The 25,852-nt window shown below is 44.6% G+C and overlaps 1 protein-coding gene across 13 annotated transcripts in view; it reads left to right on the forward strand.

Moving 5' to 3' along the window:
* Positions 1–25,751, forward strand: part of By (focal adhesion protein tensin) — a 148,768-nt gene extending 123,017 nt beyond the window's left edge. For 8 of the 13 annotated variants that reach the window (XM_070660919.1, XM_070660927.1, XM_070660924.1 and 5 more), the window contains 12 exons: positions 10,497–10,780; positions 10,862–11,478; positions 16,059–16,272; positions 17,120–17,311; positions 18,570–19,148; positions 19,454–19,791; positions 20,183–20,272; positions 21,062–21,170; positions 21,392–21,575; positions 21,784–22,149; positions 22,362–22,644; positions 22,813–25,751. In XM_070660919.1, coding sequence (XP_070517020.1) covers positions 10,497–10,780; positions 10,862–11,478; positions 16,059–16,272; positions 17,120–17,311; positions 18,570–19,148; positions 19,454–19,791; positions 20,183–20,272; positions 21,062–21,170; positions 21,392–21,575; positions 21,784–22,149; positions 22,362–22,644; positions 22,813–22,972 — 3,416 coding nt within the window. In that variant the 3' untranslated portion in view covers positions 22,973–25,751. The remainder of the gene's footprint in view (positions 1–10,496; positions 10,781–10,861; positions 11,479–16,058; positions 16,273–17,119; positions 17,312–18,569; positions 19,149–19,453; positions 19,792–20,182; positions 20,273–21,061; positions 21,171–21,391; positions 21,576–21,783; positions 22,150–22,361; positions 22,645–22,812) is intronic. The other 5 variants (XM_070660920.1, XM_070660923.1, XM_070660921.1 and 2 more) reach the window with 5 other exon arrangements.
* The last annotated feature ends 101 nt before the right edge of the window (positions 25,752–25,852 follow it).

Genomic DNA, 25,852 nt, shown 5'->3' on the forward strand with positions numbered 1-25,852 from the left:
TCGTTCGGTCGTATGTCTTCCCGCTGTTACGTCACCATTGTTTACTCCAATCCCGTGCAGCTTCCTCTGGCACTGCCGCCTCTAGCAGTTTTATTCCACCACTTCGATGTCCATTGTACGAAGAGATCGCTATATTTTTTTTTCCCTTTTTTTTTTTGCTTCGGTTAAATATTGAAATTCAATCAATATCGAAATTTCCGGCACCGCTCGCGTTACATAAAATAGAACAACCTGTTATCTCGAATTTCCAGAGGTATGCGTGTTTACATAATCGAGAAGCGTTAACATTTTTACATGTAACAAATTGTTGCGCGCACTTTTACGAAACGCCGGTAATAAAACGCGTAAAATTAATTAGATTACACGGATAGATAGCGGCTGGGGTGTCGCAGGGAGATTAATATCGCGCGGCGTGATATAAATTGAGTATAACATTACACGTTACGGACCACGTGCCGTAAATTTATATGACTTTCCAGCTGGCAGCGTCGTGCTATCGATTTAATTGATCGTTCTTGGCGTCCCTTGATCGTCGATGAAGAGATATGCGAGCGAGCAAACCGCGTCACTTCATATTCGCGCGCTACCGAGACGGACGCATAATGCGTCGTGTCACCTCACGCACAAATCGTGCAACGCGTCCTTGTCCCAGATCGGCCGCCTAGGAATACACCGCCGTTTCCCGACCAGCTTTTCGCTCTATCTTCGTTACCCGGCAGTAGAAATAGCCGCGTTTCGCTCGGGCGAGCGCGAGTAAATCGGTGGTAGCGAATCCGCTAGTAGTCCACCCGCCGTCCACAAAACCCTCGACGCCTATTCGCAAATCGCTGCGTCGAGAGAAAAATATAATTACTTTTGGCTCCTACTACAGTGAAATCAACTAAATTAACCGTATTCAAAGTTTAGAAATATCATAAAATTATAGCGGCCATCCTTCCTCCGGAAATTTACATATACATCGCTTCGCGAAATCACCGATACCGTTCGAGACGGAATATCAAGCGTCAATATGCGAGGCGAAATGTTAACAGGCCTCGATTATTTTGACCTTCTACGGGATGCCTCGCGATCACCGCGTCAGTCTCAATCTTGCGTACGCTTCGTCGCCGCTTACCGCTTTCAAAATCAATAAATATCTCGCTATTAATGCAAACGCTGACACGCCGATATCTCAGAAACAAACACGGTTCGTATATGTGCATATCAAGCGGTCTAAGCGATCGCGATTAATTGCCGGTTGTCGAAGCCTCGCGTATCACAGGTGACGTCGCCGCGGTAACATAACGTACCCGTACACGGCGCGGGCCCGTAATGGCTAAATAAGCGAGCGACGCGTAATAATAGTGCTGCCAGGTGAACCAATTATGCCTGGAACACATCCCACGCGCGTTTATGCAGATCGCCGGCGATTGCGCGCCGTGCGTTATGATCCAGGCGCCTGATATTATTAGGCTACCGACGCCGGCCTATTCTCGCCCAACGTGCCGCATCCGCGAGATGCAAATGGAGCTAACGCGTTCGCTCTGATGAACTGCTCGGTGGCAAATCGCGCATCTCGCTTCTCGCTTCGACCAAGAAACGTATACGCGCGCGATCGGAAACTCACGCCGCGCCGAATTTTGCGCGATGAATTATCGATTCCACTGTCCAATGCGAATACGTTGTTGATCTTTAAGACGTTACGAAGCCGCCAGATAGCTTTCATCTGGACCACCCGGTTCTTTTATTCGTTAAAAATGTTCGACGGTACTTTAGACTTGCGATACTCTTCGTAAGAATTTTCTCCGAATTATTTCTACGATTTTGTTGACGATAAAGGCACGTCGCGAGCGAGATGAATTTATGCTCGGCAAATTTTAGAACGAGCGTCTCGAGACCAGCGGCCGTGATATGCGACCGGTCAATCTCTTCGATTTAGCGGATCGTGATCCGCGCGATCGTAACGGCCTCTTAACGATAATTGCATCTCTCTGTCATAATTTTACCTCATTGTCGGCGCGCGTCGCCGTTCCGCGCTAAGCGTTAGCGCATTAGCATTCGTCACGAGCACCTGGTGCACACGCGACGATCAACGATTGCGTTTCTCTCGTAGAAGAAGCGCATTACGTCTCGCGTGCCGGCGCGGCAACGAGGAGGGCGGTAACTCGCCAGTCGTTTTTATCCGCGCTACGCCGGACGATGAATTACTAATTACCGGCTATTCATTCGCGACATTCGCCGTAACGGCGAGGCGCCCAATTAAAGCCGTGAGAAAGAACCCTGGGAAGCGAAGGGAACGGAAAGAGAGCTCTCCCGCACGATACATTATCATACTAATGTGAGCCGCTCGGGCGATGGGATGGATTTAGGCCGGTTTCGCGGAGGAATCTCGGAGCGGACAGTTCGCCAAATACACCTTGAGCGCGTATATGTCTTAATGATCTCGGCGCACGGTCCCGTTCGGGAAGCACGCGATTTCGCGCCGCGGGGCCGCCCGCCTTGCCGCGGCCTTTAATTTCGGCGTGTCGTGGCGGCGCGGTACAAATTTCGCAGGCACTCGTCAATTTGGTCTCGATCCGGGGAACCGTTTTCTCGTGCGTGTGTGCGCGCGCGAGACCGGGATACGACGTGTGCGATCGGTCGCGCCGAGAAAGACGACGAAGACGACTATACCCGGCCGCCGGTGGGTTTGCCGAGAGTTGCCGTAGATGGACCGGCGGCTGGAGGCTGGAGGCCGCTCGTAACGGTAGAGGGGCACCTTCGCCGCGAGAAACGCAACGATACCGCGAGACGAGGCGCGCACGTGTGCGATCTCGCCGCGTAATACGAGGAAACACGTGCACCCATAGTACGCCGCCAATGCGTAACGGAACGTATACGAGTAGAGACGCATGAATCGAACGAGCTCACGTTCTTCGTCCGATTGTTTCCGTCTGAGTAAGTACGCGCGAGCGAAATAAAAAACGTTAACCAAGACCGCCGTGGTATACTAAAATCGTACGCGTCACAACCCGACCTCGTGCTCAGCGCTTTCGATTTATCGTTATTAATTACGCGAAAAAGAAAAAAAAAGGAAAAAAAAAACGTATGACGTTTTTAAAGAGCCGTCGCTCGGACAAGTGCGAGAAAGTACTTGTGGCCCACTTGCTGCCTTGGAAGGTTTTCGTGCGCGAATCAAATGTACGGCGCGTCAGCGTGCGTCCTAAATATGCATCGCGTCTTTCGTACTTGGATTTCAAAAGGAACGGAGCTTGCATGTGCATTTCGAGAGAAACGAAGCCGAGTCTGTAGAAACCTGGCGTACGTATCCGCACGTGATCGCTGTGCGTTTATATGGAGCTGCGGCAAGGAGAGGCAGCTTCAAAACTCCATATTGCCAAGTTCTCGCGTAGGCTGCTGGCTTGGCCGGCGATGATGATGACGAGGGCAGTGTGGAGGTGGTGACGGTTAACGCGAATGACGGTGGTGGTGGTCGCGATCGCTATCGTCTGGCATTTGCAACGCACAGTGCCGTTTCTGTGCTCCCGGTGAACGGAACACGCGTCGTTTTCTCGCCAGCCGTCGTCGAGTCTTACGAACAAGTCGCCGAGGAGCATCAGTAACTTCTTCAATTGGTGCGTCGTCTCTTATTAGAAATCATTTCGCGTTTTAGTGCGCCTTAAATAAGATTTTAATGAATCAGTAATTAAGTTACGCAAAGAAAAAAAAAAGTTTAAGCATTATTTTAACAAAGATTATTAATTATTTAACGCACGACGACGTAGACGTAATTAACGAAATTGCTTTTCGATCGGTTCTCGCACTCGTTCGAATTAATCTTGTGAGAAAACGACGCGCTTGCGAATCGACGGGCTTAATCGTGAGTAATAGAAATTCGCACGACCCTTTATTATTCCCTTTGTGGGACTCCCTACGGCCACCACGCCTCCATCTCTTGCATTTTTGTCGCCGGCTGCGGAACGTGTACCTCTGACCGGATCTCAGTGCCCACTTCCCTTTCGCTTATGCATCTCTATAAGGTTGTCAAACGAGTAATTCATCCCTGCGTCTTTTTTCTTCCTGTCCTGTTCGTATTTTTTTTTTTTTTTTTTTTTTTTTTATTTCTCTTCTGTTCTCTTCCTTTCGCATCCAGTACCACTTGTTCACCTCTTCCGCTCGTCTCACCCATTCCACTAGAAGATAATAACAGCCTACTATGCCAATGAATAGCATCCAAAAGAAGGATGCTAAATTTTAGTACCTCGCGCGTGTGATCTGCCCTTCGCCGAGATGAAGATCGGCGAAGGGTTGGGAAGAATAAAATATACAACGCGAGATAAAAAAGATTTTTTTTTCTTTTTTTTTTATTCGTACGAATACAACGCTATTGTATACATTGAAAAATCTACGTGGGCGGCTGCTTTGTTATGCAAATAGCTTAATTACAATTGCCGTTTCGGACGCTATAAAGTTGCAATTAGAGATTCGAGACGTCGGAATAAATATCAATGCACTTTTGATGCAACGCTTATTTGTAGATTAAAAAAAAAAGGAAATCCCGTCCATTTCCATGCAAATGGTAGAGTAACTTCGATTCAACGACAGCATTGTTAGAACCGTTGTCGATCCTCGCCGGGACTTCGCGCCGCGCTAATAACACTGTGTTCCACAGACTCCTCCGCAGAATTTCTCGCATTTTCATTGCAAGCTCAAGGACGTAAGTCACCGGGAAAGTTTCAATTTACCATCCAGGCCGTTTGAATATGCAGAGGCAGCCCATCGGGCGTCGTAAACCCGTCGGGCGCGCGGGATCGCGTCCTTAAATTTTCCCCGCGCGTGTTCCACTCCTGAATTCCGCGGTTAAATCACTGCGGTTTGTAAAATAAGTTAACAGCCAGCGATTAACTATAAATCCGTTCGCGGCAAGATAGAGAAAGAGAGAGAGAGAAAGCGAGCCGGCTAAAGCGATGACGTTCTCGTGCGAGAATCTAATTACCATATCCAGCCTGGTACGCGAGTGCGCCTCGCACGTGCGTGATTCAACGTTTTAACGGTGAGAAATCGAGATCGTCGGCGTCCTGGCGGCTGTCAATGGTCACGCGAACTACGTGTCGTCGTCGTCGGGAAGTGTAAACTGAAAAAAGTAGTGCAACACGTGTACGTGATCGTCGTTGCGTGGCCTTCGACGCTGAAAAGGTTGATGAAAAAGAAATTTTCCAGCATATTGCGCGACAATTTCGCTCTTATTATTATTCCAATAATTTTATCAAATATCTCAATCGACGCTGATGACATCATTAGCACGATTTGCTGAAGATAATCGATATTATTTCCACTTTCCGCGAAGCTGGTTTCATGCCGCGGAGATAAGACTTTATCGAACTCGTACGCTTGGACGATTTTATGACGCTCGCTGCGACGTTGATAACGCCGATATCGCTTTCAAGTAGATCCACAATCGCGATACTATTATAGGAAGTGGTATTAATTAATTGGCATCGCGTCCCACGCCTCGCATTTGCACGGCCCGCAGTCGATCGTTTTGACGTTTATATTAGGGCACCGGGGCGATTTATGTCGCTTTCTCGGAGGATTGTTTGTCCCCAGCGAAACTCGTTAAACTTGTAAATCGGGGCGACGTTAAACGACTGCGATATTTCACGTTGCTTGGAAATAAACGCTCTATCGGGCTCGATTTAAATTTCCCTTCTACACCGCTCTGTACAGGCTTCTCATTAAAATGTTAAATATTAACCATCCTTTCATCGGACGAGCCTCGACATTTGCACGTAAAAGGAATGCTCCTAAAACTGCGTGTCGCTCAATTAGCGATAAATGCGCACTATCACGCACTATTTCATCGCTCGCCATCAAACGTAAGGAGCATTTCCCATTTCGTGGGTTCGACGAGCTGTCCTTTGAGCGGTGGAATTTTCATTTGCACATTATCATCGCATTTCTCCCCCGCGTATCGAAAACACCTTGATCGCCCGTTAAGCTCGCGGATGACGAATGGCGGCGATAAATCGCGCGCGGGCCGACTTCGTCCTTGATTCGCGACGCGAGAAACGTGCAAAAAGCACGGACGCATGTCGGAGAAATTGCAATAAGGGTACGGCGAGAGCCGGTCGACGGTATCATTTGGCGCGATAAATCCCTCGGCCGATTCGCGTTGGAGCACGCGGCCGACGGCGACGCCGCTATCCGCGGCGAGATCAGCGGCCGCGACGGTCCAAGCTGCAGCTGCGGTCCAGGCGCGCTTTCTGGATCGCTCGGCGAGGCGCTCGCTGAAATTTATATCCGCTCACGGGTGCGATGAACGAGGAAAACCGCTCGCATTTTCGAGATACGGTGCCCCGCTCGCGGTCTTCGAAGCGGTTGCGTCTTCCCGGCGTTGGAGGAAGCTGCGGGGTTAATTAATACATCCTTTAGGGATAGTGGATGGGTCCCCCTACGGTTGTCCCGCTCTTTATACGTACGGCACGCAGCGTTATTAGCATTCCTGCCGCGTAACTATTTTTAGCATGCACGCGTCGCCGTAACGGCAATTTAATCATACTTACGTTGGCCATCGCGTGTCCGGATCACGAGTCGGCTCTGATAATTTAATAGGATGGACGGTTAATGGCCCGCTCATCTCTCACTTTTATCCAAACGACGCGTCAATCTTGAACCCGCGGACGGAGGGCTCGATAAATGTTACGGGGCACGCAATTCGGCGACGCGGCGCCGCGTCTTTCCTTTAAAGCTGTTACTTTCTCGGGGCGCCGATGAGATTTCGGCTTCATTAAATCAGCCAAAAATCATCGGCCATGCCTCCCGGCGAAATTCGTTCCTCGAACGAGTCCGAGGTGGTCTCGAGGTAGGTGGTATTACAACGCGTTGACGCGTTGCGCAATCTGATATTTACGGCCGTTTAAAAAGAAAAAAATTATGGGCTTCGTTGCAAACGCCGCGAGGGTTTTCATTCGGCGTAATTGCAAAATTTATTGCGAATTCTCCTCGGTATTATTAACATAAAAGCACGACAAATTGTCAATTGTACGCTGATACAATATACGTTTCACGTTTTCATCGTGTCTTCATCAGCGCCATTAAACCCTTGCACACAATATCGCCGGCGACGGTCGTGCATTTCACGTTCGAGTTTCATTATCGGGCTGTGAAAGAGGCCGCGTCGCGACGATAATAATTTTCGTTCGTTAGACAACGGCAAAATTCTCATTTCTCTGTACACATGCGAAAATGGGTTCTGGTTACTTATATAGAATATTAATAGAAAACCAATCTCGGGCTCTAAATTATAATTAAAATTTGATTAAAGTCACATATTAAAAAAATTTAATTTTCATCATATAAAATTATTTATTTTATTACATTATTGCGCACATTTTTTTCTTAAATTTTGGGTTAAATTATTATATTTTTCAAGACATTTTTAAACAATTTGTTATATTAATTATTTAATGAACGTAAATGTAAATTTATATAAAATCTCTTTTTTTTTTAATAGATTTTTTTGTGCAGTTTTATTTGAACGTGCATTTATCTGTTCGAGGTGATAGATTAGTCGTCATTCACAGACGCGGACGGACCGATTCAGGTGTAATAAGCGAGAGCCATTTAAATAAAAATGATTTATATCAGGCGCGATATGTCAACGAGATAGCTACGACATGGATTGAATTTAAATGAGGCTTTCCGCGCAGCTCTAAGAAATTATACTTGATGTCCTTCACAAAATCTCACTCATGATGACCCTAAATTAGTCCGATCGCCGATCACGATATTATGACGAACTTGCTCGTAAAGCCAACAACGGCTTTTTGCAATTTATTACAATTATTTTTATTTTTCCTGCAAACTTTTGCTCTGTTCATGCCACATTAGTAGTAATTAAAATCTAGCTCGATAAAAAAAAGCAATAAAGAGTTGCGGGGTGGGATATAAAAATTAAGTTTTCGTAATCGCGACACTCGAGTCAATCATAAAATATAATAAAAAGTATAACACCTCAGTAACCAGCGATATGACGCGGCTCGCGAATTGCGGAGCGATCGCTTTGGTCCGCGGGGTGAGCATTCCAGTCAAATTGTTGAGGCCCAGTTCGAGCGCGCAGATCGCTCCGCGCGGACAAATAATTACACCCCGGCGGTTCCAATTAAACCGATAATCTAACGGCGTGGTTGCGCACCACACTGTCGTCGAGGAGAGACGTAGAGCGTGACAGGGGCCTAAGGCACCAAAGTGCATTGGCCACACTCGCGTCCCGCGGCGCGCGGAATGTCGGATCAAAGCGGGCGATTCGAGAGAGGCAGATAAAAAGAAAAAAAATTAAAAAAAAGTGGGGGGGGGGGACCCAGACACAGGGCGAAAAATAAACCGCCGCGAAATTCCGCGTACACGCGCTACCGGATACCCATCTCGATGGGGAGACCCATTAAGTGCCCCCTTCCCGTCCACCGACGACTTCCTCGCCCCCGTTTCGAGGCTGCGCGCTTCCCGCAAATTCTTTTTCGCGTTTCTGCTCGTCGACGTGACGCAGCGATCGTCGGCTCGCGATACGAGATAGATCCCGGCTGTGCAAACCGGCCTCGAAGGAGCGCAAACGACGCCGTAGGAAACATCAGCTGGACTCTCGGTTGATCCGCATCGAACACACGGATCTTGTAGGGATACGCCGTTCCTTGTCGACACCGTGCGCCCTTCTTATCGCGCTGTTAATCCTCGTGCGAAGCGAGACTTCGCTTGTTCTTCTTGAAAACGATTACCGCTCTTGCCGCGCTTATCGCACGAGATATGGAAATAATAATTATCGCGCGGAACGGAAATAGAGAAAGAAATGCAGCTTAACATCCCCCCCTGTTGTCTCTCGAATAAACATTTATTATCGATACTTCGTAATAACTGGATGTTTAACACTCGGAGAACTTTATAACGTCGTGTCCGAAGTTTTATTTCGACGATCCCACTTCCACTCTCCGCAAGTAGATTCGCAGGTAAAGTTTTATCGTTTACAGAAACTTCGGTCCCGGTTCTCCAGTGTGTTCTCAATTTTGTTACTTGTATCTACAGCTGAGCTCGTGCCTTTTTTTTTTATTTTCAACACTGTTACCAAAGTTCGCTTGAGAGCCAAATAAACTTTTTACCATCATTCTCTAGCCCTCTTCTTGCGGCACTTTTTAGCCAGTGTAAATTCTATTCCCGAAAGCTTTCACGCTATTTAATAGCTCGTCGATGAGGTTTTCAACCTGTGGAAGAACTTCCAACGAGAATATTTAGAATTTGGAGAACTCATTTCCGAATTCTCAATCACTTTTGTTATTTACTTTTAACGCCGCTGTAATTATTCAGTTTCGTTAAGTCAACATTTTCTTATAATTCGTAAGCTTCGCTACGGGGTCGTAACATTTTTCTTTAATATAACTTGGAATTTATCTTAAGTGATTGTCATGAGTCTCAGCGATTATCACAATTAAATGTCACCCCACCCTTTCTTTTTTGCTCGAGCATTGCGTCAACCGCTGATCCGTATTATGTCATGGTTGAATAATTCGCGCGCTTTAGATGACGTAATTCTTGCGGTAGGTAGCCGCGAGATAGCCACGGAAAAAAACATTTCATTGAAGTCTGCGCCCCAAGAAAGGGGTCGCAACGCCGACGGGGATCAAGTAATCATGGGCTAGTAGACTTCCAGAAACCCTTTATTGCGAGCTTGTCAGCTACAGTAATACAACGAGTTTCCCGAGAATTACAACTTCTGACAAACGTTGCGTTTGCCATTGTTGTTTAAATTGCAATGCCGACTTTACGAAAGAAATCGTTAAGAAAACATTTACGCAAGTTTAATTGCAATTTAATTTTTTTTTTTCAAGAATGTAAAAGACATGTTAAAATAAAAATAGATATTTAGTGCTGAAACTAAATTAACATTTTATGTATTAGAATTAAATTTCTAATAATTGCTTAGAAAGTCAACGAAGAATTTCTGCTAAATCGCAATCGTCTCCCTACCGCGCGCGCGATTAAATCATAAATTCATTTTGCCGCAATTACAGATACTCGCGGTATCTCAAAAACTGATGAAGCAATTAGCTTTAAACGAAGTGATGCATCGGCGGAGGAAGGAATGCGCGCGAATGGATCTTAACTCCCTCGTTACAATTCGTACGCGAGAGCAGCAGTCAGTCAACAATTTATGGCTGGCGGTTGTTTCTCTAACAAGCTTCTCGATTTCCCACTCGCGGAATTATAGTTCACGCGGGCGCCCGCAGATATTCTAAGAGAAGAAGAACCCGAGAGAATTTATCTACAGCTTCACTTGTTAACTTCTCGCGAGCGCTCTCCTTGCTATTAAAATCTACGATGTTTCACTCTAGTAATCTTATTTTAAAATATGTAAAGATTTAATCGTTGCCGCTTTTCCGCGATTGCTAATTTCTTCCCGCGTAACGTACTGCGTGCTCGACTTTTTCTTTCTTTTTTTTTTTTATTTTTCTTATTATTATTTTATTATTTGGGCGCGTGTTTTCCTCTAGAAGGCCGTGAGACCCCACTATCACCACCGCCTCCTTCGAGTTCTTCGGTTCAGACTTCTCCTCGTGGTTTAGGTTACACCTGCGGGCCCATCGATGGATCCTTGTACGCCGTGGTGCATCAAAGCGGTGCGGGAGGTGCTCGCGGCTCGCCACTGACGGTGTCTATGGACAGTGGCATAAGTAGCGCACCGCCGCAGAGACCCAGCCCGCCAGAGCCCGAGCCGGAGAGCCAAGCCCACGGAGACCTCGACAAGCTTCTTCATGATATGATGCTTACTGTCGAGGTAATAAATACTTAGAAATTAAAAAAAAAGAATTTAATATAAAAATGTCCGTTATTAATCATTCGTGAACTTTCTCTCCAGTCTATGCCAGATCCTCCGACAGATGACTACAACCGCGACCGAAGTGAGAAGATGTACATTCAGGAGTCACGCAGCTACAGCAGTCACGGCAGCAGTCACCCAACGTCCACTTACTCCACTCTGAAAGATTCCTACAGAAGCTACGGAGTCGGCAAGGAGTCAAGTCCGCCGTACAACTCGAGCAGCAGCTACAGCACCTTGAAGAACGAGTACAGAGACTCGGCGAAGGGCATCGAGCACCGCGACTTCGAGTACCGCATGTCTCCGGATCGGAAGATATCCGAATCCTCCAACGACTCTTACAGGAAGCACGCGGACTCCTTCTCGCCGCCTGGCAACATCGACTTCATCGACGAGGACATACCTTATCACGCCAGACAGACCAGCCAGCCGTTCTCTTACGGCGCTACCACCGACATGATTAAGCACCAGAAATTGTCGTCGCCTTCGCTGGTGAGGAAGGCGTCCGTGCGAGGTGTGGCACCTGTCGTGGACTTCGAGGATATTCTCGGCGAGAACTCCAGAAGGCCTATCAGCCCTCTGAGTCCCAACACGCCGGATCCGCCGCCGGAATTCGCTAACGGGCCCGTCAAGAGCGGATCTGATCACATCGATGGGTGAGTAAATTTTATTTAATTAATTTATATTGTATAAACGCTAAAATGCCTTCTTGAGAAATTATTAAATACCCACGGTATCTGATTAATTTAATAATTCAAAAGAAAATCTAACTTACAACTCAGTATATACCTACTATTATAAATTTTCTAAATATAAAAATAATTTTGTTATGTAAAACGGAATCTATTTACAGCTCAACTAGCCGCTTAAAATAACGAAAACGCGTGCAGGGTGAGCCTTGAGATATTTTTATTTTGTTAATTACGTCGACTGGCGAAGCTTTATTCTCTCCGCGATGAGTCGTTAACTCGGTTTTACCGCTTTCCTTCTTTTAATACCTCTAAGAGAAATTGCTCTCGAGAAATTACATTTTGCGAGGCGCGATACTGTCAACGACCGAAAACAGTTTCTTCTCGGCGGATAAATAATGTTGCGAAAGTGGAGATTAGGTTCTCGCGGACGTCAACGAGGAAATCGCGACGAATAGATTGTGCCTCTGGCAGAGTTTCCAGACGACAGTTGGCAGTGCGATGTCGCAATGCATCGTCCGAATTGGGCACCGCAAAAGACCTCGCTTGTAAAGAGAACGCTTAAGAAAAGCGAGAGAGAAAGAGAAAGAGAGAAAGAAAGAGAGAGCGAGAGAGAAAAAGGGAGAAAGGGAGAGTAGGAAGATTCACGAGGCCGCGGATAATTAATAAATTGTCCATCCATACGCGGCTACGACGCCATACTTCAGCCGCGAATGGAAAATGCGGTCGTCATGAGTCATTGTTCCTAACGTGAATAGAGATTTGAAGTCGCAGCTACGTTTCCAATAGAGCGAATAACGTGGGGTCTCAAAATGCGAATCGAGCGAAATAAATATATTTCACTTTTTTATTAATTAAAAACTAGTAAAAGCCGTGTCATTAACCGCATTATTACATTCGATTCATGTCCCTTTTCGAGTAAACTGAAAAAAAAAATTTGTAAATGAAATATTTATGCTCGAGGAATTTTAATAAATAAGTAAGAACGCGTTAAAGATCGAAGTAAGTAAGGAGAAATGGAGTTAAGTGGATGTGCGTAATAATGTTTTGAAAGATTCTCGTTTGTTACACCGCGATGCCGTAAACGTAAAAGACGTCCCATAAATGTGCAGTCACTATAACGCCATTCACTCCGGAGCCATCAATTTTTTTTTTCTTTTTTTTACACTCCGAGACTTTCGCAGTCCAAGCGTTTTGCGAACGAGATCCCTCGCGTGAATGGAGGAGAAAGTACGGCGCGATCGCGTAAAATGAATTTGTTAACCCTGTCCGGCCCGGCGGGATTGTAAAGTAACACGTACCGGTTCGCGCATTTTATATCCTTTTATTGCGATATCGTTTTAAAGCGCATCTAATTAAAAAGCTGACGTCGCATGGTTTTCTTTCTTTATATTTAACAAAAGTAACACGAGCGACTTTAACTTCGCATTAATCATTATTAAATTTCTGTAGAAGTCAACGGTTAAAATTTTTTTTATTCACGCTCGTGCAGCTCTCAATCTCCATTGTTCCCCTTTTCAATTATTCATCCGAGAAAAATGCAAAACCTTAAGAAAATAAAACGTAGAAACGAATCGACGATAATTCGGTCTCGTTGAGCGAAATATCCGTACCGTAAAATTCGCGTCGTATTGCTCACCGCGGAAATAAACGCGCGGCTTCTCCTTCGCGGGCGGAGCGATTTCGCGTCGCGCGCGAGTAACCGCGAGATTTTCGCGCGGTTATTTACGAAGAGGCTCCTCGACCCGGAGAGGAAACAGACGACATTTACGATCGGGGAGGATCAACGAACGTTCGGCAGGTCCCGCTTTCTTCCGCGCGGGCGAGGGAACGTTCTCGCTTCACTTACTCTTGCCGAAATAAAACGGGGATGGCTGTAACGTCGCGTTACTTAACGAACGCATTTTAGAATCCTTAGAATTGCGACAGCGCGGTCGCGTCGTCTGGAAAAAATATGACGGAACTTAAGACACGAAAGACCGATATTTCGGGACAGCGGGCAGAGCGTTCTCTGACATAATTATAAATATAGAACCGACGAGAGAGACGCGCTAAATCAGCCCTGTAAAACCCGTGAAAACATCTCATTCTGCCTTCACCTCGTTTGTCTTCATTTATTTTACTCAGATCTGATATATCGGGGTGGATACCAGCCGGTGAGGTATCACAAATGCTTCCGGTGTTGAATAAAATAATTTCCCCGTCGACGCGTTATACCGCAATCAATTTTAGATTTCTTTTTTTTTTCCTGCTTCTATTATAATTTCTTAAATAAATCTTAAATAAATTAAGGCAACGTCGATGTCGAATAAATGATTTATTTACCGAAGGTTTATTTAAATTAATTTTTATATTTGTAACGTTTTATTTCTTTCTTTCCTGGCGTTACCGAGTGTGTGTTGGCAGCGAAATGTTCATTTTCATATTCTTTCGACTCCGGAAAGACGAAAGAAACGACATTCGGAAGTAGAAGTCATTGCTAGATGCGAGGTATGAGCGTGCAAAAGGTGCACGTATAATTTTCTCCGCAAACTCGAGCGTGTACATCGTTCTCCTTTTGTTTCTCTTTTTATATTTAAAAAAATTTTTTTCATGACCGCTACTTTCTTACATCTCGCAGTTCAAACTTTTCTGTTGTGCGCGGAAATCCTTTCCATCCGTCGTAAAAAAAAAGAAAAAAAGAAATTTGTCACTGGCGGATGTAAGGCATTAACAATGTTCTTCATCAGACCTTATACATATTCATGAATTCTTAACCATGCAAATCACTGGGCTAGACAATATTGAATGACATAAGCGGGGTAAATCGTAACTGCCCTGAAATAGAGTAAAAAATTATCTTATGAATTTCATAAACTAAAGTAAAACAAAGTAACGACGTAAAATAAACTCTTTCGATGCAGCGAGCGCAAAATAATATAACAACTTTTATCGCATAATTTTTTCTAGCAACCTGTACGTCTCGTAAATTAAGAACTTCCTTTTTATTTTCTCGATAACGAAGAGATAGAGATAAAGAGAGAAAGAAAAAGAGAAAGAGAGACTCGGTTTAATTTAAAATTCACCCGCGGGGCGAATTTTGCACGCATTGCGTTGTTACGCAGATGAGATCTCGACGGGCATGAACATGGAATTGTATTTTACGGCAACGTTTCACTTGCGCAGTCTGGTCATCTGTTACAATTACTATTGATAAGCGGCGTCACGTACTGCACCGCAACCGATTCGCTATCAACAATTTAGGATTAACGATTTTGACTACGTTTATAAAATACCAAAAACGATAACGAGACAGATAGGGCTCGCTCGGCAGTTTTCCGCATTTTTAAAATGTTAAAGCGGTGAATTACATTCTGACGGATGAAAACGTTAAATAAATTTTGCGGCGATACGTAAACGGTGCGCCGCGGAACGATCGAAGCTGTATAAACAAGCCGACGGAGATAGAACGCCGTTTGATATTCGTCATGAATAATAGAAAAGATGCAGCGCTCGATTTCACTCCGTTTTAATAATACAACACGTTTGTTCTCCAAGAAGCACGCGCCGATACTTCAAGCCAATGATATATTTAAAATAAGCACCGATATTCGTGAAAGATTCAACGAGTCGGTCAAGGCTGCGAACTCGCATTTTCAAAGTCTCTCTCAATTGATGCCGCTGAAGCAATTCTACGCGTTTATTTTTTTATCGCGCGTGTGTACAAGTTACAGTAAATTTTTCTTTTTTTTTTTTTTTTTTACGCGTGCAGGAATAACAGTTTCACGTCGCATTGTTCGGCAACCGGCAAACTCGAAAGTCCGAAAACGGGCAGCTAAATTAATGCCCTTCTCGCGCGACAAGTTTCGAGGCGCAGTTTACAACCCTCCCGGGAGTTGTGCGCGTTCGGGCGGGCATAAATTTCGTTATTGGAAAAAAAGAAATCCTCCGTGACTTACGCTGATTGGGTACCGAGGCCATCGTTTATTATCTCGAGGTACGGCCGGATGTAACGCGCTGCGGAGCCGCGAGTCGATGGCCCAGGGCGACCTCATCGATCAGGGTGTAATTATCGACGTCTATCGCGGTAGGAGGTCCAATCCGACGTGGTAAAGATCCGCGGGACTATTCGCGAAGGAACACGGCTCCGCCGTGCCTTTGTTGCCGGGAGTTACGATCTCGTATTCCCCGCGAAAGCGTATATAACTCCTCGCGTTTTCATTTATGCGCCGTGTAACGCGATAAGTCCCCATTGTGAGATATAAAAGCGGGAAAGCACGTCACAATTATCTCGCGTTATTTACAACGTGCAATGAAACGCTCGCTAGTTTCCGATGTTTAGTTTCACGTTGCGTAAATCGGTATTACGCAAAAGCAAGGTTTATCGAGAGCCAATAGACGAACGACAATTTGTGACGAAACTAGTTTATTAAAGGAGTTTTTGTTTTTTTTTTATTCATATTGGTAATAAAACAATTGCAATTTGTTATCTTTGGCGCGACGTGCTTGGCGGAAAGACATCAAGTAAATTGCGATAAGGCAGTCCAATTTCTTTTATGTCTATTCAGTTTATCGTGGCTGAGACAGCAGCAATTGAAGCTCGCTGCCAGGAGAGATGAAAGGAGCCCCGGTAAGCTTTGGCGACAGGAGACCGGAAATCGTGTCATCGGGGAGCTCAGGAGCTTGCAAAGAGGAAGATTAAGACACGACGGTTACGCGAGCGATTCGGCAGTTCTCGATGACGACGACGACGGATGGACCCCGAACTCTGTTTCCGGACAGGTAAAAAAATTATCAGATCGATCAGAAGTGTGTAAAAAAAAAAACGTTTTTTTTTTTTCGCCACGTGTACTAGTTTACTACGCGTCCTGACCTATCTCTACGCGCGCTCGACTGTCCAGACTGCTCGGCGCCAGGCCCGCCGATCGCCGCGGTAGTGTGAGTGCGTCCGTGTATTGACATCTGGCCGGCAGATCTCGCGCTCGAAGTTCGCAAAGTGGACGCGCGGGCGGCGGGGGGCAAGAATCGGTTTGCACGGCGAATTCGACAGTCGAACGATGCGTAAGATCAACACAAAATAAAACAGTAGACTAGTACGCGGGGAGAAACGTTTAGAGATCTATTTACAAACATGGTCCGCGCTGGTCAGTGACTAGACGGCCGATGCTAGACAGATTTTGTTTTCTTATCTTTTAAAGAGCAGCTTCATCTTTTTAAGACAGTCACCGAATAAGAAATACTTTTTTTATAATTTATGGATAGTAGTATCAAGCTGGTCACTGTTAAGAAACATATTTAATCCGCGCGATATTTGACCACTAGATAAATTTCCACTCGGGTTATTTTCGATAAGTTTAAATTTCTTTTCCGGCGAAATTGTTAATCCTAGAATGGAATTTTATCAGAAATTGGAGAACCACGTATAATATAAGGTCAATGCTCTCGTTTGACCCGTTTCGCATTTGCGTGGTATATCGAAAAGTTTATCGTACGATCTGCGACTTCCTATAATTTACTGATAAAACTAACAAAGCCGCCCGTGATAGTGGACGATATTCGCATGTACTAACGCGGAAGACAAGTCGCGGCGTTCTGGGATTAACTTTGACATTTATCGTTTATCGATTAGCCGTCGTCGAGAGCTGTTCCGTACACCTCCGCACCAGCTAGTCCTCTACTTCCGCAGAGATCAGCCAGCCGGAAATACAACGGTAGCGCCGGAAACGGCGTTCTCGGCAGACCACGAGCGGAGAGCATGAACGAGCGGCCGTTTGTTTCTGTGAAGCGCGCTTACGAATATCGCAAGTACGCCGACAGTCAGGTGAGTACACGTGTGCATTTAGGCGAGTTCCATGCACCCCTCGCTCATTAATTAGATCGCTGAAAATCACCCGCGCTGTCGTTTCGAATATTCTAATTAATACGATGCATATTGATTACGCAGAATTATTTTTCCGTGAGAAACCGCATGGATAATTCGATTATAAAAATTAAATTAAATTAAATTAAAAGTTATAAATATTAATTGATTAATATTATTTTATTATTAATAAATTAAATATCGGTATGATTCAAATTTAGATTAAAAAATTATAACGAATAATGTCCGACTTTTATTTCCGCAGAGTTTTACGTTTAGTTCAGAGAAGTTTAATGCTTTTTTTTCGGATATTAAAGAAATGGAGACGACTGCACAAAATTGGCCAGCGGATAAAAATAATGTTCGACGAAATAAATAGTTATTCACGCGAGTTGGAGCTCGGAACGGCGGTGCTCTCGCTTTATTCTACTAGAAAAACGGCGGCAGCACGAACGCTACAATTTAGGCCCCATAGATAACAAGCTCAGCAAACTCCTCCAACAGTGTTCTACCTTAGAAATGCCGTATAGCTGGACCTTAAATGGTTAGAAACGGTCTTTTTAAAACACAGACCGTAAGGCGATTACCTATCCGAGTTGGAAATCCCTTCTGATCCTTTTTCGTGCTATACTTTCGATACGAGAAAGGGAGCCGGGATTCTATAATAAAATACTTGACGTATGACTAACTTAACTGTTCAAATACTGTACGATCTCAAGTTTTATTACACTTTAATCGAGATTTATCATCGGGGATTTATTTTCGCTTAACATAATACGTTACGGTCGGAACGTTATTAATTAAAAAAAAAGGTATACTTTGATACATCCACGTCGAATTAATCATACGTTTCAAACGCATGCACGGGAAGGAGGGCGAGGGGGAGGGAAGGGAAATCGGAATCGTACGATTGCCGTGAGTGGTGAGTTTAATTATTTTGACCATATGTTTAAAGCAGAGTTTCCGAAGCACGGTTTCCGCGCATCATTATCAGAAGATACATTCTCTTTGTCGTTGTTGCACAGCGCTGAATTCCCAGCTGACGCGGCAGCTGCATTACGGCTCTTCGCGCCGCGTTAACTCGCGCCATTAATTAGCCCGCGCAATTAATTAACAACGATTTGGGCGCCGAGCGCGGGGCAATCGAGGGCATAGCACCGAAAGGATTAAACGCTCTTAGTTCGCCGGCATGTAGCATAGCGCTTGGCTTGCATTCCAGAGCCCTCCGACGTCCCCTCGCACGGCCTTAGCGGCCGCGCCACCCTTAGGGTACGCGGCGAGCCAGCAGACGGGCTCCAGCAACGCCGAAAGGCCGCAGCAGCATCAGCAACCACCGCCGCGGCCGGAATCGCGCAGCGACAGTTTTGCACGCGCGGACGCGCTGCTGCGCGAGCATCGACATCATCAATTGCAATCCGGCGTTACCAATAACGACCACCCCGGCCGGAAGCAAGCGATTCAGGAATACGCGGCGGCTAGTCGAAACGCGCGGCCCGAGTCGAGGAATCGCGTCGCTTATCAGAACGCCGGGGGCTACAGCTCGGCCAGCAGCACCGACCAGGTGGACGGCGGATTGCTGGCGGTGGTCGATCAGCCCGATCCTCTCGTGAGCCTCATTCAGTCTCTAGCCGAGATATCGCCGATTCGCGCGGCGAATTCTACGGGCATGACAAAAACCGAGAGCGAGCACCCCGCCGGCAGGAGCGCGACCGCTACGATACCTGCCAGCGTGCCTAGCAACAATACCACTAATTGTTCCCCTAACCAGTCACCAAAAGCATGGCAGAATTGCACCCAGGTTTGTCAACCCTTTCACGCAAGTTCCCGCGCTCTCCCCCCACGCGCAAATTAATCGTTTCATAACATGCATTTGCCTTAGAGTTAGTCTTTCCGCGTGTTGCTGATGCGTAGTCGCTAATTGAAGTTCAAACGTTAGACACCGAGCTTGAGACCAGCACGCCTCGCTTGATTGATAGCGCGTAAAACCGATTGCAGAAAACCGGCAGTACGCGCCGCTAGATAATCGATTTCTCGTCACTCCGTTACGCCCCGCCGGTCGTTCCCGGGTGTGCGATTATAATAATCGTCTCCGATTCCATGCAGCCGCACAATGACTCGGCGTCATCGTGGACCGAGAGGAGCATCAGTCCCGGAAGCGTGGTGGTCAGCGGCGCTTCGCGGCCGCAGACGCCGGCGTTTCCGGTCCACCCACGGACGCCGTACGTCAATAATGCGTCGCCGACGGTGACGTTCGCCAGCGATCGCACCTACATGACGTCGAACAACAGCTATAACGCCAGCAACAACAATAATAACGAGGCGGGCGGAAACAACAACAACCACATTGGAAACTACGGCGCCGAACGAACGATATATATCGAAGAACGAAGGGAAGCCTCGAAGGAGACGGGGCTTCCACCCAAGAGTCCGACAACACAGCGGTGAGTCTCACCCTTTAACGTATCTTCTTTACATTCTGAACACATGACTAAAATTGACGAAATTAAAAATTATAAATTGTCTAGGATCCTCTTTTTTTTTTTTTTTCTTTTTTTTATGACACTAAAACGTTTTATTTTTTATAGCTTAGCTCGAGGAGTTTATCAAATACTGTTATCTGCGACGGTCTTAATCGAGATAGGCCAGATAAAAAATTTTCTGCTTCCTGATGTTAGATAATTAATTCTTAAAATTTTGACGATTTTTAAAATTAATGTTGCAAAATTATTTTGCGTCGAGTCAAAGTGTGTAGCGTAACGTTATATTTTTTTTTAACACGATGGGAGATCGCTAAACGATAATGATGACGAAGAATGATGTTCGTGATTCTAGACGCTTGAGTTTCCCGGCAAGCGGGCCGCTTAAACAAACGCATAACAAACGATGGCCGCTCACTAACCAATCGGCGTCGTTCGACTATAGGTAATATATACGAAGAATCGCGCGAAGCGAATGGGATCGTGATTGAATATGCAATTATCGGCTTTAGAATTAATCACGGCGACGGGGAGCGTCGCGCCCAAATGTGCACTATGAATGTTCTGTGTCATGTTACTAATCGCGCGCGTAGATACGCCCGGAATGCATCCCACATACCGTAGATAACAAATCACCCTGTTCACCCAATATTACACAAATTCAAACACTTCTATAGCTAATTTTTTTTCTTTTTTTTTTTCGTTTTTTTTCTCTGTGTCCTTTAATCTCTAACGAATAACATTAGTTCTTACTTTGTGTTAGCTGCAATATGAAAGTTCAGGTATCATAAATCGTGGTCACATACCGGCCATATGTGTGTTGCATCTTCGAAACTAACAAGAACTTCGCGCTTCCCCGCATCGTGTGTTACAGAAACTTCTCACAGAAGCAAGTATGTTATACCGGCGAAATAAACTTTGTTATTGAAGAGCCCGAGTAACATTTCCATCATTCCCGTCGAGAGAATTCCTCGGAGGCGGAGAAATTCTTTTCCGTCCATCCCTTTTGTCCCTGCTTTTCGCTAAAAATATCCGCCCCGTTTAACTTATTGTTCGAGGTGCCTCTTTCGTCTCCGAAAATTCTCTTCCGTAATGCGTATCGCTCTTTTTCCGATATTTTCCCCTCACGATGTATAGCACTGTGCACGACTGTCGACCGGCACACGTCTACCTGCACGGAAAATGTTGATGCATTTTCGCGGGAACATCTTCTAACGCCGTGTTCCTTTTGCAGTAAGGACCGACCTGTTTCTCCTGTAAGCGAATCGACGATGTCGCAGCCGCAGGCTGTTTCGCGCAGCCCTGGTACACCGACCCATGTAGAATTCGCCCAGAGCCCCAAGGTAAGCACGTCGCGATATTACGTTATGTTTATATTATCGTCGTTATTTCAATTCCACGGCGGAATAATGGAAATAAACTTAATCTAAGCTTCGGTTGTATTATTAAAATTTTACTAATGTTAAACCTTTAATTTAAAACAACATAAAACTGAGATAGCTTTATATTATACAGATGTATATATTGCAATACCCTGATTTACATTCTTGCGTTGAATTTTTAGAGTGCCACGTCGTACACGTCGATTAATAGTGGCGGCCAGTCTTCACCGCAGGTTCAATATTATAGCTCGAGACGCTCCAGTATCCACTCTAATACCGAGCCTCAGGAAGTAGCTGATGTGAATGTGAAATTCGTACGCGACACCAGCAAAATCTGGTACAAACCTAATATTTCGCGGGAGCAAGGTAATTATTTTAGTTAGTTTTAAATTACTTTTAAATTACGATTTAATTTTTCTTTTGTTAAAAGAATTATTTAATTTATTACTACGACAAACTGATAAAAAAAGTATTGTTTTAAATGCGTAATTTTTTAATGTTGAATAAAAAATAATTCTTTAATTATTTAACGAGTAGCGATGAGCTTATTACTTTACGAAATTTTTTTTTTCAGCAATCTCAATGCTAAAGGATGCATCACCCGGCACGTTTGTGGTGCGAGACAGCAACTCGTTCCCAGGTGCCTTTGGTTTGGCCCTGAAAGTTGCCACGCCGCCTCCTGGTGCGCCTAGTAGCCCACGAGATCCCTCGAGCGAACTTGTCAGGCACTTCTTGATCGAACCAACATCGCGCGGCGTCAGGTTGAAGGGATGCGCGAACGAACCTGTCTTCAGTTCACTCTCGGCACTAGTTTACCAGCACAGTTTGATGGCAATGGCATTACCATGCCAACTTCTGCTACCCGAACCGGAAGCAGCCGCCAGAGTCCTGGACTCGCCTGGTACCAACAGCACTCAGCAACTTCTCGCTCAAGGAGCTGGTAATTAATTCGTTGTATTCGCACGTGCCAATTGATACAAAAAATACGACAGGAAGAAAATGATATATTAAAAAATTAAATTAAAATCTTAAAGTCTTTTTTTTTATTCCTATACTTATGCATTTAAGTATTTTTTATTTTAAGGACTTTATTCATAAGCTGTTTTATTTAAAGAATTACTTTTTAAGTGTTTTATATTTCTTTTCTTACAGCTTGTAACGTTTTATATCTCTTTACAATTGACACGGAATCTTTGACTGGGCCACAAGCCATCAAGAAAGCTATCACAAATCTATTCGAACAAAAACCTCTGCCGGTCGCTACAATTGTTCACTTCAAAGTTTCTACGCAGGGCATTACTCTGACTGATAACGCAAGAAAGCTATTTTTCCGTCGACATTATCCCACAAATAATATAAGTTATTGCGGATTGGATACCGAAGAACGTACGTGGGAGTTTGCCAATGAAGACACTGGAAGACCACACAGCGCTCAGTAAGTTTATATATTTTTTTATTTAATTTATATAAATCTAAGTTATATTGTCGTTATATAAAATTGAAATTCTAAAATTATAAATTTTTTAATAAATGCAATAAATTATTTTAACCATTAAAATCGATATTATTATCCCAAATTAATTAATTAATTATTTCTTTTTAGTCGCTGTTTTGGCTTTGTGGCAAGAAAACCCGCCCACAAATCGGATAATCAGTGCCACGTATTTGCCGAGTTGGAGCCTGAGCAGCCTGCCACGGCAATTGTAAATTTCGTTAACAAAGTCATGATGGGAAGCTCCATTGCTAAGGCCAATATCGTTTAAAAATCGCTACTAGCTCGCCACAATCCCGAATTAAGACTTTAACGGGCACAAATGTCATTGCAAATTCGTTAATTTGTTAATAATTTCGCCATTTATACCGACACATATCTCTTTCAAAGCAAAAAAAAAAAGGAGAAGCTTACAAATTAAAAACAAAGCGACTGAGAAGTTGATGATAGCAGGACGAATAATCGATATGATCGATTAATAAAATTGTCATTTCGCACACACGGACATACACGGAGGGATCCTTCTAAAGGATCCGTTGGAAATGACTGCGCGAATTAATCATTATCATTAACCGACTACTCGTAATAAATCTTCATGCATTTCGTAGCGTTGAATCAGTAGAACATTCATGTTGCAAGCAGTAGGAACGATGTAGCTATTGATAGCTGGAAAAGCGTCGAGGACCGCTCTCTTTAAAAAAGAGCGAGGGAAACGAGAGGCAATATGTGAATCGATTCCATCCTCGCGTCAATATGCAGTCAAAGATAAGAAAGTTGTTGTTACGATTATCATTACTGTTGTGATTTAACGTAGCGAATAGTAAAGATGTAACGAACGATTAAGAGGGACAAGGTGGCCAAATGTCTACAAAAAGTTGGCACGTGTAAGAAAATGATTTTATTTTATTTAAAAAACGATAGAGGTGTTCAACGTAATTATTGATAAGTGTAATTATAATTTATCGTACGCTAATTAAAATTTAGCAGCTTTTGAAGAGTTGCAAATTTTAAATGTATTTAAGTGATCGTGTCCTCTTTATCTTTTCTTTGCGTGGTTTTATTTGTCGGATGTTTCTTCTTTAGAATTCCAAAGTTCAGAATTTCGCCACCTGCTCCCACTTACAATACGATCGATCAGCCGCACACAAACTTACCGATAGCTCGTAGTCATAGTTGAGAAAAATCAACCGTGCTCTTCGCGCGATTTACGAAGGGCAGCGAGAATTCGAAACGAGCGTATCTCGCACGACATTGAGTACGCTTTCGATTTCGGAAAGCATCCATTGCGCACATAATATGCATACATTTACATATGCATAACATTGTTACACGTACCACATACACGTAACTATCGCATGAATGATAATAAGATCTGTACTCGCACTTTAAGAAGCTGTAACGGTACATTAACGATTTAATTATTTTAAATCCGTAAAATTTTATTTCAACAGAAATAACACAATTGATAGTAAGAAAGAGAATTTATAAAAATTGCATAATGAGAATCTGTCATTATAATTAATTTCTTTTTATTTATTTTATTTTTTTTTTATTTAAGTCTAACTTTTGAAAGAATAAAATTTAAATAGCAAGTCACAAGTGCGCGAGTACGTATATAAATTCATATATTATCATGTTATACTTGAGACTCTCGAGTAATGTTTGACAGAGAATGTTACGTCGTTTACAGAGTATATTATACATATACATGCACATACAAAATCCCCGTGTCATGCTCCCTCGATGTATGAAAGAATGATGTTATAAATAGCTGTAAATATGTTACGAGACTGCGTAAGTCGCCTTACAATTAGAAAAAGGCCTTGAAGAGACATCCTGAGAGAAATCGTCGCGGAACGAACGACAGTCCGCGGCTTAAAGGGGGAGAAAAAAAGCGATGCTTTCGGATCAGCTCGAAAGCCAAGGTTTGGATGAATAATGCTGCTTGAGGAGTATGCACGTATCGCGCGTATTCTTTCGGTGAACCCATACATTCTTGCCAATTCGGGCTCGCGTGCCGCCGAAGGTTCGCTCTGGGAGAGCGCGCTTCGACGTGCGCGACGACGAGCAGTCAATTATTACGATCGAATCGATTATATTGTAATTACAACAACGTGACGACGCGAGGGGATTCGCGATGTACAGTGAACGGCGGAAATGGTGTCAGCCGCGGCGACGGTAGCTAGTGTACGTGATCTTGTCGTGGTGTGCGTGATGTACCGCCACCCACCGTCACCTCCACCCATCTTAGGCTCCCGAGGGAGAAGACGAAGACGGAGAAAATCACGTGCGCTGGCTCGCCGCCGGCGCAGCAAACGCCATCTCTGCTCTCCAGCGTGCAACACTTAGTAACCTCCTCCGACGTCATCGACCTCTTCGTTTACTTTCGCGGTCCCTTCTGTTTTTGTTCGAACGGAAAATCGGTCGAGACTCCCCGGCGTTTCCTCCGTTCCTCGTAAATTCCTCCGCGATCGAGAAGAGGAACGGAGGAAGACCCGCGGTTACGCAACGTGCTAGTCAAAATTCGTAATGTTCGACGGTCGAGAAATAGCGTTAACGGTGGAATCTTGGAAGCCCTTTTCGGGAGGATCTTAACCTTCCAACGGTGACAAACGCGAGAGATGCACCGCCTTCGCACCGGAACTGGATGTAAAGTGAGTATAACGCGGTTTGTTTGGCGAACGACCGGCACGAAACGTACGCCTTGCAACGCGTGGAAACGATCAGGTTGGCCGCCGAAAAGATTCAAGGGCCTCGCTTGGGAGGAAAAAAAGAACCGACCGCGTTCCGCTTTCGCGATTCACCTTCTCTGCATTGTTCGCCAAGCCCTTTTCTTCTCCGTCTAGACCTTCCTTTCGTACCGCGCCCGTAAACCCGACTAACAGCGTAACATTAATTTAACATTCAGTCATTATAATAATTATTATTAATATTATTATACTTGTTTACGCTCTATTATATTCTGTGTACGTTTGCGCAATAATTGTATCATGCGTGCCGCATGGGTACGCGCGTATAGTTGTAACAACAGTAAATCATATTCACAGCGAGCCAAGGTTTTATTTTCCCTGGTATTTTTAGGTTACTTTTTTTCTTTGGAAAATATATCGTAACATTTTTGCGTCTGTTTTATTTTAGGAAGACGCCGTTT

The sequence above is a fragment of the Cardiocondyla obscurior genome, linkage group LG08 (assembly GCF_019399895.1).
Source record: "Cardiocondyla obscurior isolate alpha-2009 linkage group LG08, Cobs3.1, whole genome shotgun sequence".
Taxonomy (NCBI): Eukaryota; Metazoa; Arthropoda; class Insecta; order Hymenoptera; family Formicidae; genus Cardiocondyla; species Cardiocondyla obscurior.